Source organism: Peromyscus eremicus, chromosome 3 (assembly GCF_949786415.1).
Source record: "Peromyscus eremicus chromosome 3, PerEre_H2_v1, whole genome shotgun sequence".
NCBI lineage: Eukaryota > Metazoa > Chordata > Mammalia > Rodentia > Cricetidae > Peromyscus > Peromyscus eremicus.
The window spans coordinates 95,208,320-95,224,932 of NC_081418.1; the positions used below are offsets into that span (position 1 = coordinate 95,208,320).

The 16,613-nt window shown below is 46.7% G+C and overlaps 2 protein-coding genes across 3 annotated transcripts in view; one reads left to right on the plus strand and one right to left on the minus strand.

Moving 5' to 3' along the window:
* The window catches only part of Slc4a5 (solute carrier family 4 member 5), a 68,607-nt gene extending 66,074 nt beyond the window's left edge, over positions 1-2,533 (plus strand). Inside the window, exon 25 of the mRNA XM_059256749.1 lies at positions 1,921-2,533. The gene's annotated coding sequence lies outside the window, so the exon portion shown is untranslated. The remainder of the gene's footprint in view (positions 1-1,920) is intronic.
* A 2,307-nt stretch (positions 2,534-4,840) lies between these two features.
* On the minus strand, positions 4,841-15,991 carry Mthfd2 (methylenetetrahydrofolate dehydrogenase (NADP+ dependent) 2, methenyltetrahydrofolate cyclohydrolase). 2 transcript variants are annotated; one of them, XM_059258051.1, is made up of 8 exons: positions 15,842-15,991; positions 11,475-11,659; positions 9,946-10,068; positions 9,129-9,281; positions 8,252-8,359; positions 7,274-7,366; positions 6,700-6,825; positions 4,841-5,474 (listed from the first exon to the last, which is right to left on the minus strand). In XM_059258051.1, exons 1-8 carry the CDS (start codon positions 15,940-15,942, stop codon positions 5,311-5,313), a joined length of 1,053 nt encoding a protein of 350 aa, XP_059114034.1. In that variant the 5' UTR covers positions 15,943-15,991; the 3' UTR covers positions 4,841-5,310. The 2 variants fall into 2 exon arrangements, with proteins under 2 accessions (XP_059114034.1, XP_059114033.1); XM_059258050.1 differs by lacking the exons at positions 4,841-5,474; positions 6,700-6,825; positions 15,842-15,991 and adding an exon at positions 15,214-15,351 and having other exon boundaries at positions 7,095-7,366.
* Between the last annotated feature and the right edge of the window lie 622 nt (positions 15,992-16,613).

Consider the following 16,613-nt stretch of genomic DNA (forward strand, 5'->3'; position numbering starts at 1 on the left):
GACCAAGACAGGGACTTTTTAAAAAACCTGAAAAATTACCCAGAGCCACAGAACCAGTTAATAAGTACAGAGGTTTTGGTTAGCTAGAGATGGCACTTGCCATATGCCCTGGTGTTTCCCCAAATCTGTGAAAACAGTGGGAAGGAGGAGTTCTCTCCAGAGAGAAAAGAGCTCAGTGACAGGACTTGGCTGGACATTGATGAAGCCTCAAAACTGGAGGGATGGGGGGCTGGAAGATGGGGGAGGGGCTGGCTGGCTGGGGGTCAGAGGGATGGGGGGGCTGGTGAGATGGGGGGCTGGTGAGATGGGGGCTGGTGAGATGGCTGTCAGGTTAAGTTCACTGGCAGCTTTTCCAGAGGACCCCGGTTTGGTTTTTAGCATCCACATGGCAGCTTGGAACCATCTATAATTCTAGTTCTGGGGGATCTGAGCCCCTGTTCTGGACTCTCAGGCGCCAGGCACACATGTGGTGTAGAGACATACACGTAGGCAACCACTTATATACATAAAATAATAAATTTTTAAAAACCTGCCGGGCACGAGGTGCCGTACTCGGAGTTGTAGAGGGACTTGTAGACAAAGGCACAGCACCTGGGCACACATAAAGGCTGCTGATCACAGTAACCTTATCCAGGACAGAAAGACCTGCCTGATGCACAGACTGGGCCAGAGCAGAGGAGGAAAGGCGTCTGGGCCGTGGGAACAGGCCTAAGGCAACATTTGAAAGCACACACACGGACTGATAGGCCATCCAACTGGAAAAGTGGCCATTTCAAACCAAGCGGGCTCTGTCTGCCATGCTCTGGGGTCTGGACGCTGTCCTTGAACAATAAGAACAGAACAGTCAGGTTTATGACTCAGAAAAAGCTGGCTTGGGCAGCCATCTGGTTAAAACAGGCTGGGACCGGTTCAACGGCAATGGCTGAAGCCCAGCAGATAGAGGACACTTGGGTCCCCGGATGCATTAAGTTCATGCGGCTGTGAGAGGCAGAGGCAGGAGAATCAGGAATTCAAGGGCATTCTTAGCTACAAGGCAAGTTTGAGGCTACATGAGACCCTGTATCAAAAAACAGAAAAGGGCCAGCAAGATGGCTCACTAGGTAAAGGCACTTGCCACCGAACCCGGTGACCTGAGTTCAAAGAAACGGTGACCCACACCTTTAATCCCAGCATTTGTGAGGCAGAGGCAAGAGGATCTCTGTGAGTTCGAGGCCAGCCTGTTCTACAGAGTAAGTTCCAGGACAGCCAGGGCTATACAGAGAAACCCTGTCTTGAAAAACTAAACTAGTGCTGGAGAGATGGCTCAGAGGTCAAGAGCACTGACTGTTCTTCCAGAGGTCCTGAGTTCAATTCCCAGCAACCACATGGTGGCTCACAACCATCTGTAATGAGATCTGGCGCCCTCTTCTGGCTTGCAGGAATACATGCAAACAGAACACTGTAAACATAATAAATAAATAAATCTTTAAAAAAAAAAAAAAAGAAAGAAAAACTAAACTAAACCAAACAAACCGTGATCTGAGTTTAATCCCTGAGACCTACATGGTGGCAGGAGAAAATCAGCTCCCGCACTGTCCTCCGACATACACTCTTGTACTCCACCCCCAAACACCCACAAGTAAGTAAACGTAATAAATAATCTGTCTGGGACAGGGTCTCACTTAAGTAGCCCAGATTGGTCTTGAACTCGGATCTACCTATCTGTGCCTCTAGAGTGCTACCTGGCTTATAATTCTTTTCTAAAAATAAAAAAGCTTGCATGTGTGTGGTGCACAGACATACATGCAGAAAATACCCACACACATAAAAAGTATTTTAAGTTGGTAAGCAAAGACAGAACTTTCCCATGAGACCCCTGTTCTATGGCTGGTGCTGAACAGACCCGAGACTCATTCTTTCTTCCCGGTTTGTCTTACTCAGCATCACCTTGCACTTCAAAATCTCTTGTCCGGCTTCACCTGCTTTCAGCTACTCACGGAGTCCAGTCTTCATGGTGCCGCAGGTGAAGATAGAGATGGAGTCTGACCTTGACTTCACAGACAATGAGGACTGTGGGAGAGAGGTGGGCGGGGAGACCACCCTCTAGCACAGCACTGCTCTTCCGGGCTGAGGACAGGGTGAAGGCTGGCCCCCGCTTCATCTAGAGGGTCAAGCCCTTCACATGTTTCCTTACCCGCTGACCAGATAGACAGCTGGAGGCCTTTCTGTGACATCTAACACAGACACGAAGCTCTCCTCTTCCCTTTGCAGTTATTAAAACACCTCAAACAGACTGCGGTTGGGGATTTAGCTCAGTGGTAGAGCGCTTGCCTAGCAAGCACAAGGCCCTGGGTTCTATCCTCAGCTCCAAAAAAAAAAAAAACAAAAAACAAAACAGCACCCCAAACAGAACCATATGGCCACCCAGCATAGATATAACCTTTCTTCTGAAACGAACAAAAATGTTTTCCAAGGTTACAAGTAAGATAAATGGGCAGTGGTGGACTTACATTTCAAGTCTATACTGACTCAGTATCTTCTATTTAAAAATTTGCCGATTTAAAAAAAAAAAAAAAAAAAAATTGCCGATTTAGTATCTTTTAAAGGTTAGATTGAAATCTAGATGACTTGAAGGCCTGAGTGTGCTCTGGAGGTTTGCACATTAGGAAATGGCTGAGTCATCTGTTTGCCTTGGTCTCTTGAAGTTGAGTCCTCTGTACAGCGGGCCTGGCTCTAGAAGTGTGACTGGGCCTTCCACACACGGCACGGCCAGTTCCAAAGTTATTCAAGGAAGAACTCGTGCATGGATGGATTGTTTGTTTGACATAGGTACTCACTGTGTACCCTCAGCTGTCCTGGAACTCCCTCTGCAGACCAGGCTGGCCTCAGAGTTCGGAGCTCCACCTGTCTCTGGGGTGGATTAAAGGCGTGTGCCTCAACTGGCTCTGAGTGGATTAAGACAAAACACTGCTCATTAACCGAACTCTCAAGCCACGTCAGGTCAACCAAATGACCTTTAAACTTGCCACTGGCTTCATAACCTGGAGTCTACTTGTTATCCATTTGAGTAGGTCTCCCCGCCCCCGTCTGCCCCCCACAATTTTTGCAATAGCTAAGTTCCAAATTTCTAAGCTCACAAACATTGCCTGTTAGGCAGCTAATGTTCGTAATAAAACTAGTACTTTATATACAAGTGGTTGGAAAAAAACACCATCCCAAATGGGGTAAGACTGCCCAGCTCTTCCAAACCCTTTCCAAGATAAAATCGTTTATCTTCCTCTGTACCAATCCTGGGGGAGCCAACAGCATACACGTTTCAAACTTTGCTGGTCTGTACTAGCACTCTATCCAGATTAAACTGTAGCATTGTTACACACTCAGAGGTGGTGTGCTCCAGTAATCACACGAGCTGGGAACCAGCCAGCTTTTAAAAGGTTGGTGTAAATTGATCATGTAATTTTGACCTTAAATATCACTTGTATTTTGTATATAAATGAACATTTTAACCTCAGCAGCCTTTAACATGTTGGTGTAGTCGCCATTCACTTAAGAATATTTTTTTGTCTATATCTAATGTAAACGGCACTTCAATAAAACTTAATCGTGTCTTGCTTATCTTTTTTGTTTGCTTTTGTTTTTTTCCAAGACAGGGTTTCTCCGTGTAGTTTTGGTGCCTGTCCTGAATCTCACTCTGTAGCCCAGGCTGGCCTCAAACTCAGAGATCCGCCTGGCTCTGCCTCCCGAGGGCTGGGATTAAAGGCGTGCGCCACCACTGTGCGGTGTGTCTTGCTTATTTTATGCCATGTTTAATAACTGAAGGATATCAACAGCTATGTCCTGTAGCATGTACCACACCTGACTTATAAAATATCCCCAGCAAGGGAGCTGGTGAGATGGCTCAGTAGTTAAGGGCACTTGATGCTTTTGCAGAGGACCTGGGTTTGCACCCCAGCACCCTTGGGATGGCTCACAACGATGTGAACTCCAGTTCCAGATCTAAGGCCCTCTTCTGGCTTCCACAAGTACTGCACGCACATGGCACACATGCATACACACAGACAAATACTCATATACATTAAAACAAACCCACAAGTGTACAGTAAAGCCACTGGCAGAATAACAAGGGTACATGTGTTGAGAATTTTGCAAGCAAGGAAGTCCTTTGGAGTGAGTGATACATAAATGGAGGGAATGGCTTAGAAGAGACCCAGAATCACTTACGTGTAATAAACTCTTGGCTTGGACCTGAGTGTTGGGATACAAAAGGGTTAGGCTGGTTTCTCCACAAATCCTTACAGAGTGGGTGTGATCTAGGAACAGCTATGGGTAGGAAATAGTAATGGGTTAGATCTGACTGAGACAGAAGACAGCATTTCAGAAACTCATTTCACACCAGACAGATGTGTTTTTATTTAAAAACAAAACAAAACCAACAACAGCAACAAAACCCTTCAATAAGAAAATCTGATTAAATCTTATATTAACTCAAGCTCCTTGATACCTTCCAGGAAAGCCAACAGGGTACATGAAAGACACGCAGGCAGCTGCCGTCAGTTCTTGGGTGGCAAGTGAGTTTCACACAATCTGCCCTCGTGATTATCACACCCAAGTTTTGTTTTTCAAAAAAGTAGGCCTCAAAGCTTATGCCAAAGAAAACAGACACACACTCTCTAACAGTCTGAAGTTTAAATGTGCTGCAAAAGCCGAACAGGACAATTATACACATCATTTATAAAATGATCTTTGTGATTCTAGAAGACTGAAGTAGGGCAAGCTCACAGAAGGGTAACAGCAGTGAGGAAATCCTAAAGCTTCCCCGGTGACTCAGCCACGGGGGGACAGCTAGCCATGCCAGGCTTTCCTCCAACCCAGCCAACTGAGCTCTCCTCAGAGAAACCTGCTCACGAGTCGGGGTGCACAGGAAGCAAGGGAGTGCCGTCCTCCACTCTGCTGCCGTTTCTTCCTTCCCCCTAATTTTCTCTAGTCAGTTTTCCTTTGGTTTGAAAGTTGAACTCGGAAGGCTTGGAACCTCAGATGAGTCATCAACTCGTATTGAAATAGCACTTGGGAAATGAGCGTCTAAGAAGGCAGGTTTTCCGATGCCGTTCAGCATCCACTCTCAGTGTGAGGATGTGTCCCATGCATCACCAGGCCGACGGCAGGACTCGGATGGGCACCCTGGTGAGGTTCTGCAGAGCCATGCGCACACACATCCACCCGTTTAAGCTTTCAATAAATACAAACATCATTTTAAACCATTTCAACAGAATAAATTAAAAATACTGCATTCCTCTTGGCCCACGTTGCCTCTCGGACTAGAATGGAGTACTGCTAGTTGGTGGCAACTCCACGCTGCTTGGGCTTCAGCACCTCCAGCTCTTCAGGCCTCAGCACTTTCTTGGCAGCAATAATGGTGTTCTTCATTAGCATGGCCACCGTCATGGGACCAACACCCCCAGGGACAGGAGTGATGTAACCGGCTTTCTCCTTGACGCCTGCATAGAAACAAGACAGGCCGGCTGCTTCAAATGTGTGGCAAAGATCACACGTACTTATCGTAGTATGAAAAAAAGTATTCAAAGGAAGAATAAGAAATGTAAGAGCCTTCATTAGCTTCAGAGTGGGTAAGAAAGAGCATCTATGGGGTTGGAGGGACGGTTCAGAGGTTACAAGCACTGGCTGAAGTCTTGCAGAGGAAGTGGGTTGGGTTCCCAGCACCAGCAGGATGACTCATAACCATCCATAACTCCGGTTCCAAGGGATCTGACAACCTCTTCTGACCTCTGTGGGCACCAGGCACACACATGGTACACATACACATACATGCAGGCAAAATACTCATACAAAATAAACCTTTTTTTTTTTTTTTTTTTTTAAACAAGAAAAACAGCATCTCCAGGGCAGGGCAACAGCTCAATTATGGCACTGGCTGTACAAATGAGGACCTGAGTTCAAGCCTCAGAACCCAAGTGAAAAAGGCAGAGGTGGTGGCATATGCCTGCACCCCAGTGCTGGGGGGCAGATAAGCAGACCCCTGGGGCTCGCTAGTCAGCCAGTCTGGACACACTAGCAAGTTCTAGGTGAACACTCCCAGTCATGAACTGAAGACACCCAAGGACACACACACACAGTGACACACAGACATACACACATGACACACACCAACATACATATACAACACACCCACACAACAGATACACAACACAAATAGACACACCCACACAACATACACATACACAACACACATACACACCATTTTTTAAAAAATAGCATGTATGGCCAGGTATGGTGGCGTCTTTTAGAAGGTGGAGAGCAATCCTGAAAGACTCCCAGAGTCCACCTCAGGTCTCCACAGAAATGCATCCACACATATGCAAACATGAACACAAACAGTGCACACACACACACCATACTTTTTAAAAAAGTGTTTTAAACAATATTACCAAAGCAATACAAGCTTAAAAGTGGTAAGAAAAAAGCCAGATTGATGGCAAACACCTTTAATCCCAGCAGTCAGGAGGCAGAGACATGTGGATCTCTGTGAGTTCAAGGCCAGCCTGGTCTACATAGTGTCCCTAGCCAGCCAAGGCTACCTGCTGAGACCTTGTCTTAAACAAAACAAATAAACCATAAACTATGTGAAAAGAAAATGATCTGTTCTAAATGTCCATGAAAGGTAATATTTACAGATTTATGTTTTCAAAAAATTACACTAAATACCTTCAAAATCCACATCTCCAACCAACTTGGGCTTTCCGGTGACAGGGTCTTGAACTCTGTTTATGCCCACATCGATGACTGCTGCCCCTTCCTTGATCATGTCGGCTGTGATCAGATTTGGAATGCCTGGCAACAGAGAGCAACAACCAGTAAGGCAACATACTTCATTTTAAATTTTTCATTTATTTTAGACTTACTGATTTTATGTCTATAAATGTTTTGCCTGAATGTCTGTATATGTACCATGTCCCTGCAGGACCCATGGAGGCCCGAAGAGGACATTATAGTCAGAGGACATCACAGGCAGGTACCTGGAAGAACTTACTAGCACGTGTTATAAGCACCATTAACTAAGGAACCATTTAAGCTTCATGTGGAAATACTGAGGGTTGGGAGTACCCTCCTCCAGTCTACAACAGGGTGGTGACAGGTACACGTGTTCCAACTGCAACTCCAGCCCCATCTCTGTAGGCAGCTCACGGAACCAGTGCTGGGCAGAGCTGGCGGGATAGTGTTTGGGCAGGTGGATGCTCAGACAAGTCAGCCTACGCACACACTTCTTTAGAGCTCTTACCGGCGGCACATATCACAATGTCTGCAAGGGTCGTGTGCTTCTTCAGCTGCTCTTTGGGAGTGTATCGGTGAGATATTGTAACTGTGGCATCACCTGAGGGTCGAAAACAGAAGCCCTGAGTTCCAGATCCAGGCTGAGATGGAGGTGGGTTTCAGCTATTCACAGCACTGCAGGAACTCAACACCTCCAGAAAGTGACGGATGTGGCACAATTTCTAGATGGCTGTCATTTACTTTAAAACCAATCCTTAGGCCAGAGAGATGGGTCAGTGGGTAAACATGCTTGCCAAGCATTCCTGACAGCCTCAGTCCAACCCCCAGAACTCAAGGCAGAAGAGAACACACACACACACACACATACTACTACTAATAATAATAAATGAAATAAAAATTTAAAACTGTAACATCTGGCACTGCTCTCAGCTCAACCCTTTGGAGTAATATATAATTACATTTATTCCATTTCCGATTTCGTAGACTTTAAGGAGCTTTACATTTTTTAAGCAAAACATCACCAGAATTACTCAAGGTGAGTTTGCTCTTTGACAATAACAAAAGGTATCTGGAGATGCAGTTTTGCTTTGGTTACAAACATTCATGTTACAGGAATTTCATGCAGTTCTTGACTTAGTCAGCTTTTTCTTAGATGACCCCACAGAACATGACATGACATGCTACAGTCACATCACATCACTCTTCTGCAGGGGCCTACAGTGGCTCTGCCTCCCAGAGGACACAGAGCAGGATACTGGTTCTGAGTAAGAAAGCTTCTAGTGCTGTCCAAGCCAGAGCTGACAAGTCCTAACTGCCTACGGCCATGCTTCGTTCAAAACTCAAATCAGCAAGTTCCAGGATCCCTGGTAGCACTGAGCGTAGCCTTCCACACCACGGTTATTTTCTGAGCGTTGACAGTGGTCACAGGCTAGATTCTGAGGGTTCTCACACAGCAGGAAAGGTTGTTGTAAGGCAACTTCCTCACCTCCAGGCCGTTCATGTGCTCCATCAGTGTGCAGCAACATAGCAATCGGCATTCCAACGTTTTTTGACCTGCCAGCTACAACCACGTTCTTCCCTAAGGTTGGAATGCCTGCAAAAATAAATAATACTATATAAATACACACACACACACATTGCACACGTGCGTGTATGTGTGTGTATACATCAAATGACACGGCACAGATACCAACTTGGAATAAAATACAACGAAAGCCACATCTGAGAATGTCTCATTGCCTACAACCACGCTTTACCCAGAACTTGAATTTGTTAGGAACCGGTTCCATAACAAGTGACTCATTCACACATACAGATCTGCATTAAAAGTAGTCCTGGTCTGTCCCAGAATGTGCAGCAGAGGAAGGCTGATGACCTAGGTCATGAATCCAATCACTGTCAGCCAGTCAGGGCCGTGGCTGCCTCATAGAGAGGGTGCGGAGAACACAGGAGTACAGTGTGAGCTGCAACACGTCTTGTGGATTCTTGCCGTCACCACTGTTAAACCTTACATTTCCTCCCCCAAGGCCTGTAGACTAGAGAGAGTCATCATAGGCAACAGCTAGGAGGTGAGTCCTGCAGGCTGGGAACCTGGGCTGTGGGCTGGGGTCCCACTCTTTGCTGCTCTAGGGGGTTTCTACCAGTTCTACATACAGGTTGAATGTCGCTTACCTGAAGTATGTGGGGCTGGGAATGTTGCAATGTTGGAGTTACTCAGATGTGGGAATATCTGCACAGCTCTACTCTAGTAACAGTGAGAAGCTAAGTGTGCCGAAAAGGTTTCAGATTTTCAGACCGGGGGTGCCCAACCTAGCCTACTTTCATAATACCAAAGCAGAAATGCAATTTAAACACACACCTACCAGTTCGCTTAATTATCTCCCACACGCCCCACGGGGTTGCTGGTAGCATGGAGTACTGGTCCAAGCACATTCGCCCCACGTTAATGACGTGAAAGCCGTCAACATCCTTGTCGGGAGAAACGGCATTGCAGATCTTCCTCTCATCAATGTGCTCTACAAAAGAAATCAGGGCTGTAGCCGAAAGTCCATCCCTGTGGTGAGGTAAAGACTGACCTGCTCCGGGGTTTCAGGATTGTTATGTGAATCCACTCCCTTCTGACTTGACAACATGACGCACAGAATGAGCGCACATGAAGCAAAGTCGTGAGTCAAATACCACAGCCAATATACTTCTCCCCCACCACTTCCTCCCACTGGCCTATATATCAAGATCCCTATCAGGCTGGGAGGAATGACTCACCTCCGTCACCCCAGCACTTGGAAAGCTGAGGCAGGAGGACTGCTACAAGCCTGAGGCCAGCCTGGGCTACACAGAGAAATAGTAAATACTTCTGTAAGTACTTCAAACAGAAGTAGAGCTCCTCTACTGGCCAGAACTCATTAGCCTTTTTTATTTTTAAAAATTATTTTATTTTTTAATGTGTATGGGCATTTTGCCTGCATGTAGGTATATATATATCAGGTCTGTGCCTGGTGCCCATGGAGGCCAGAAGAGCGCATCAGATCCCCTGGAACTGGAGTTATGGGGGCAGTCATGAGCCACCATGTGGGTGCTGGGAATTGAAGCCGAGTCCTCTGGAAGAACAGCCAGTGCTCTCCACCACCGAGCTACGTCTCAAGTTCAAATCCCTGCTCTCTTTCGAAGACCAGAACTCACCTGGGAGTGGCAGCTGAACCAGGAGGCCGTCTACGTTTTCATCATGGTTTAATTTCCTGATTGAATTTAACAGCTCTTCCTCTGAAACTGAAGCTGGCTTCACAATTGTCTCACTGTTGATTCCTATTGTAAGAAAGGTCAAGGCTTAAAAAAACATCGAAGTACACAGCTCCAAACTGTAGGGGAAGAATAAAGACTAAGTTCTTCTCTGGGAAGAAAAATAAGAACACCAAAGTATTTCATGAGCGTCTGTGACGTGTGACCACCATGGAGCTGAAGAGTGAACTGCCCACAAGGACTCCCCCAGCTTCACACAGATCGTTCACTCCTAAACACTGGCTCAGGGCTCGCTGTCCATTACTCTGTCCATTACTCTGTGCCTGTCTGATAACCTCATTTTGAGACAAGGAGCCTGAGACTCATACAATGCCAGCTGGAGAGAGGGAGAAATGAGTCAGCATGCTTCCTGAGAGGACCCAAGTTGGATCCCAAGCACCCATGTAACAGCCAGGTACACTTGCACACATCTCTAACCCCAGTGCTTAGGCAATGAGACCTGGGGATTCTCAGAGCCTGGGGGCCAGACAGTCTCCGGGTTCAGTGAGAGACCCTGACTCAAAATATACGGTGCAGAGTAAACACACGCACACTAAACAAACAAACACGTGTAATAAATGTCAGGAATTTTTAAATGAGTATCTCTGTCTTGGGTGTGTAAGCACTATGGGAAAGAGTGAGCAGCGGGATGAAGAGGCCTCTGTGGTATGGTTAAACAGTTACAGGTCTGAAGGAAATGACTGCCGTCTAGGAAGTGGTTTTCAAGTTCTTCACCGATTGGCTTTATAAGCCTGGGGCTACAGTGGCTCAGGTCTTGGGGGATGGGAGACGTGTGTCTCTGTCCTTCAGGCACGGCAGATTACTGGGTGACAGGTGGCTACCGGCAACTGGCTCAGATGCTCCTGTCTGCTCATGTGACAGTCGGTGGTCTGAGCACCTGGAGCCTTCCCTTCTAAAGTGGCTGGGCGGAAGGACCAAACCACGAGCCATGTCACCAACCCACGACAGACCCTGATTGCTCAGGGGAAGCAAGTGTAGAATGTGTTCAAGGTCACCAGCAAACTGTTAAGGCTAAGGACAGGACAGAATTGAGATTACAGCCCAGAAGCCACAGTGCGACAACTCATCCTTCACTGAAAGTCCTCTCGTAGGGCCAATTCTTTGATTTAGTTTTAGATCACACTAGTCTTATGTGTCTGAGTTTTCTTTTTTTATTGTTATAATGGGTTTTTTGTTTTGTATTGTAGATTTTGGAGACAGGGTTTCACGTAGTCCAGGATGATCTCAAACCTGCTCCGTGGCCAAGGCTGACCTTGAATTCCTGGTCCTTCCGACTCACTCTCCCAAAGGGCTGGGATTACGGTGTGGGCCATCACTCGGGGCTGTGCTCAGAGACAGGAAGCATGCCCTAGTGTGGCCGGACCTCCGGACAGACTTAGACAGCGACAGTAGGGCTCTGACACGGCACTTACCCACTTCAGCTGCTGCCCTGGTTTTGTTGAGAACATAGGAGTGACTGGCAGGATTGTCACCAACCAAAATGACACTGAGGTGTGGCCGCTTGTTGCCCGAGGCTACCCAGTCTTCCACCTCCTGCCGCACTTCTTGCTTGATCTGCTGAGCCAATTTCCTTCCAGAAATGACGACAGCTTCGTTTCTGCAGAAGGTGAACAAAGTTACAAAAATGTAGCTTGGGTCTTCACAAAAAAAATAAAATAAAATAAAAAAGAGGAATGCTCCAACTAGAAAAAATTATCATTTGAAACCAAAAGGCTTAGGTTTAAATGTGAGATCCGAAGGATAGATTTACGGATGGCCACCTGCTACCAGTTCAGGATGGGCGCAGTGACTGAAACAGTTCTATGGAAGCTCAGTTTAAGTTGCTGACAGCTGGCACTGACCCAGGTAAGATTTAGACCAGGGTCTCTCAGTGCCACCTCCTCATCACTACCCAAAGTTTCTACCACTTCAGTGGGCACTTCCTTGGCCTTCCCCTCACGGCTCTGAGGCTAACCAGTTTCCTTAAATGTTGATGTTCCATGTGAAATTTGTGTTATGCTGGTAGTATTACTATCTGGTCATGTTTCTCATGATTTTCTTTTCTTTATCAAAAGGATTTATTTGTTTTTACTTCATACGTATGGGTCTCTTGCCTGAGCGTATGGATGTGTATCATACTCTTGCAGTTCCTGAAGAGGTCAGAAGAGAGGGTCAGATCCCCGGGAACTGGAGAACAACAGACAGTTGTGAGCTGCCATGTGGGCACTGGGAATAGAACCTGGGTCCTCCAAAGAACAAGAGCAAGTGCTCTTCACCACTGAGCTATTCATTCTCCAGCCACACTGCCCTGGGCGTTAATTTTGACAGGACTAACACAACTGTCCCCTTCAAGCACTGCTTCCAAGATGCCTTCTTCAACCACAGGGGGTCAAGTCCCTTACAGAAGATAGTGCAGTATCTGCATAATCTCTGCGCACACCCCTCACCCCTTAAATTACCTATAGGTTGTTTATAAACCTAACACAATGCAATTCTATGTGGACAGTTGTTATATAATATATTGTTGATGAGATAACAAGAAATAAAGGTCCATGTAGGTTTAGAATGATGCAGAGGACTTGGTTGTATACAAACTATATCATATGGTTAGTAGTCAATACACACCACACCGGGCAGGTCAAACCTCAAAATACCTGCCACTGCCCAGTCTCTTTCCAGGACTGTCCTGATAAGAGGGTGTGAGGGTTAGTGTTGTCAACTTGGAAGAATCTAGAATCACCTGGAAAATGGGCCCTTGGGCATGCCAGTGAGGCATCATCATCTTGACATTTTTACTTGAGATGGGAAAACCCATCCACTACGAGTGGCACCATTCCTTGACTGGGATGAAAAAAAAAAAAAGAAGCCTGACAGTGGGGTGATAGTGCACGCCTTTAATGCCAGCATTTGGGAGGCAGAGGCGGGTGGATCTCTGAGTTGGAGGCCACCCTGGTCTACAGAGGACAGCCAGGGCTACACAGAGAAACCTTGTCTCGAAAAACAAAACAAAACAAAAAAAAAAAGAAAGAAAAATGGAGAAAAGGAGCCGAATAGCAAGTATCATCCCTCCATTTCCTCACTCTGGATGGGATGTCACCAGCTGCCTAAATCTCCTGCTGCCTGGACCTCCTACCACGATGGGCCATAACCTTGAACTATTGCTTTTGTTAGGGTAATATCACAGTAACAGGAAGTAACTAAGACTGGGGTAGAGTCCTCCTCCAAGTGTTCTCTGCTCCACCCCATTGTCCATTCACAGCTGACACACCAAGGTTATCCCGGGCATAACATAGCTAGTCCAAGGCCAGCCTGAGTACAGGAGACCCTGCAAGGGGTGGGAGAAGGAAGATGTATGTACACATGCTAATACGGAATTGTATACACAAATATACACACGTGCACACTGTGAGGAGTTAGCTTGTACTCCACAAAAAGTTTCTTTGGAAAGCAGTAAATGCAGAGGAAACAGTAAGACGCCCACTTGGACCAAAAATGATGGGCTGAAGTTAAGGACGCAGGGTTCTGTTAAAGGCCAGTGTTTCAAGTCCTAATCTCTGCTGCAGAGAGAGGTTCTGGATGTTATGCCAATTTACTTTAAAAAAAAAAAAAAAAGACTTAAAAAAAAAGACAAAACTACACAAAGCCAGGCCACAATGTAATGAACACTTTTCATAATCCAACTGCATTTTAATTTAACCCTCTGCTGCTTCCCACAGTGCTAAAAAATATGAGCCACTTGACAAGTCCCCTCCATCTCTTTGCCAAGGGCCAAATCAAGTCACTGCTTAAAGGGAGACAGAGACAGCTCAACCCAAAGTTTAAAAAAATAAGAATAAAGTCTAAGTTTGTACATTTAATTTAGATATTAAATGCTCCCACAGATATGTTTAGGATTTTTGTTTGTTTGGTTTTTGTTTTTTCGAGACAGGGTTTCTCTGTGTAGTTTTGGTGCCTGTCCTGGATCTTGCTCTGTAGTGCTGGCATGTTTAGAATTCTTCCTATTAAAATGACAAAACAGACTAGAAAGGAGAGGTCTAATACAGGTCAAAACAAATATCCAAGCCAGTAATATTTATTTTCCTCTTAAACCAACAGTTAGTGATTTTTCCAGTCAATTAGTATCAGGGAAGCTTATAACTCCCAATCAACTTATTTTGAAAAAAGTTCTGCTACTTAATTAATGGGCCAGTAATGAGAAGGGGGTAGGGATGAAACCAATATTGAACTAGGTATTTTGCCAACACCTTTGCATAAATTAGTCTTGCCTATTGTGCCTATTACGAAAACCTTGTTTTATACAGTAGAGAAAACGGATGATAGTAAGAAACAAGATTCAAGTGTAAACATCTGTCACCAAGTTCATTTACTCCTCCGACCATCATGTCCTAGGCTACAGCACTCTCCCTTCAACCATGGAGTTTATGTTCCTGAAACCCTGGGACAGCAAGGTGGGCACTACAGTCATCTAATGTTCAGGGCAGTTAACACAGATCGCCTTCAGAGATAAGGAGCCCACACCCGGAGCGCAAGCAAACTGGTCTGGTTCTCTGGGTAATGAATTACAGGATCTTTTCAGTTAGCCAGGTCTCTGAACATGTGGTCCACAGACACTCGCGACCAGAACTTCGGAGAAAGAAAGAACAGAAAAATGAAAGATAGAGCTCAAAGAGGCAGGTCAGGATCAGATGTTGGAAAACCCTGAATAATGCCCCTCCATGTGCTCCAAAACCTCAGCATCCTGTGCACCAACATGCAGGGACCCGGAAATGTCGACCACTGGATGGAAATCTCACCTGTTTTCCCTTCAACAGGAACAAGAGTCCCATTGTGGAAGGCGCAGTTTTTATTGGCTATAAATTTTCAGTCTCAAACTCTGTGATGTATTGGAGTGTGTGTGGAGTGGAGGGGGGGGGGAACAACCAGCTTTTACAAGACACAGGATAACAAGTCAATTATCCCCTGAAGGGAATGCAAACAGAATTTGCCCTGCCTTCCCCATCAGATTTTCCTTTTTCTTCAATCAACTTATTTTTTCGGGGGCGGGGGGGGGGGCGCTGCTTCATTTTTTTCAACTTTTAAAAATTACGTTAAAATACACACTCGAAATTTACCATGTGACTTTTTAAAAAAAATATTACTGTAATTTTGAGATTGGGGAGGGAGGTGTCTTACACTGCAGCCCAGGCTGGTCTCCAACTCATTACATTATCCAAGTTGGCTTTGAACTTGCAGTAATCCTCCTGCCTCAGAAGCAATCTCAACGCTCCCTGCTCTGGCAAATTTCAAGCATACGGTTTACGTGGTATTAAACACTCTCAGAATGGTGTGACCACTACGACGGTCCACGTGCAGAACGGAAGCTCCAACACTGTAGCTCCCCCTAAACAATGCACTCCCACTCCCAGCAGCCCCCAGCAACTTCTGGGAAATGTATCATCTCAGGCCAGGCTTCGGAGTGGACCGCGGGGACCACTGCCGGGCAGGGGCATCTTGCGAACCACACCCACTTGGGAGGAGGGAAGTCGGTACCCCTGGAGCAAGCCGGCTCGCGGATTTCATCAGACTGCAGCAACCCCGGCTGCCGCTAGGGTCCGGGAAAAGGCGGACCTCTCCGCACCCTTCCCTGCGGCGGCAGAGCAGTGTCCCCTGGGTAAGCGTCCGCATCTCCACGTGTGCCCCGGTGCCACGTCGCCCCACCACACCCCTCCGTCGGCGGCCGGTCGCGCGCCGGAAAGATGCTCAGGGAGGGAGGACATCTATCCACGCCGCACGCGGCGATCCCGCTCCCCGCCACACTCACCGCACTGACGCCAGGTGGAAGGGCTGCAGGCGGGGGTGGCAGCCGTGCGCGGGGCGCAGCAACCGCACAGCCAACGAGGATAACAGAGAGGATGGAGCCATGGCCCGCGCCGGTGCCCGCGCCGGAGAGAAGCGCGCGCGCGGGCCACGAAGCTATACCCCTGGCCCGCGGAAGCCCCGCCTTCCAGCGCGCCCATTGGTCCCTGAGCCGGAGGCGGAGCCAATAGGTGGTCTCCATTCTACGTAAGCCGGCCCGGGAGCACGTCCTGATTGGCTGAAGGAGTCAAGCCCCTAACAGAGGCAGCAGAGTCTCCCCCCCCCCCTCTCGCCGCCCCCCCAGCCAGGCCAACTGAGTCTGGGGTTCATTCATTCATTCATTCATTCACTCATTCATTCACTCATTCATTCATTCATTCATTCATTCATTCATTCATCGAAAAAAAGTCTGAACCACCTTTTGTGTGTTGAGGATCTGAAAGGCACTAAAATAATTTTTTTTAAAAAAAGAAATCACCATTCGTCAAAATCATACTGAAAATTGATCTGGAGTCATCAAACGATGTCAGAACAACTGGGTGAAAACTGAATAAGGAGAAAGATACTTACATGCACCTTTATCACATAGGGGCTGGAGAGATGGCTCAGCGGTTAAGCGTGCTTGTAGCCTTTGCAAAGGACCTAAGTTCAATTCTAAGTCTCCTAGTGGCTCAAAACCTCTTGTAACTCCAGTTCAAAACCTCCTATATCTCCAGCTAAAGAGGATCAGACACTTC

Bases quoted from the DNA above. Each gene is read 5' to 3' on its own strand.
- Mthfd2 (XM_059258051.1), bottom strand. From the start codon at position 15,942: ATGGCTCCATCCTCTCTGTTATCCTCGTTGGCTGTGCGGTTGCTGCGC. The intron at 11,660-15,841 runs GTGAGTGTGGCG...CACCTTCTGCAG, and splicing joins TTCCACCTGGCGTCAGTGCG to AAACGAAGCTGTCGTCATTT. The intron at 8,360-9,128 runs GTAGGTGTGTGT...TTATTTTTGCAG, and splicing joins GGAGATAATTAAGCGAACTG to GCATTCCAACCTTAGGGAAG.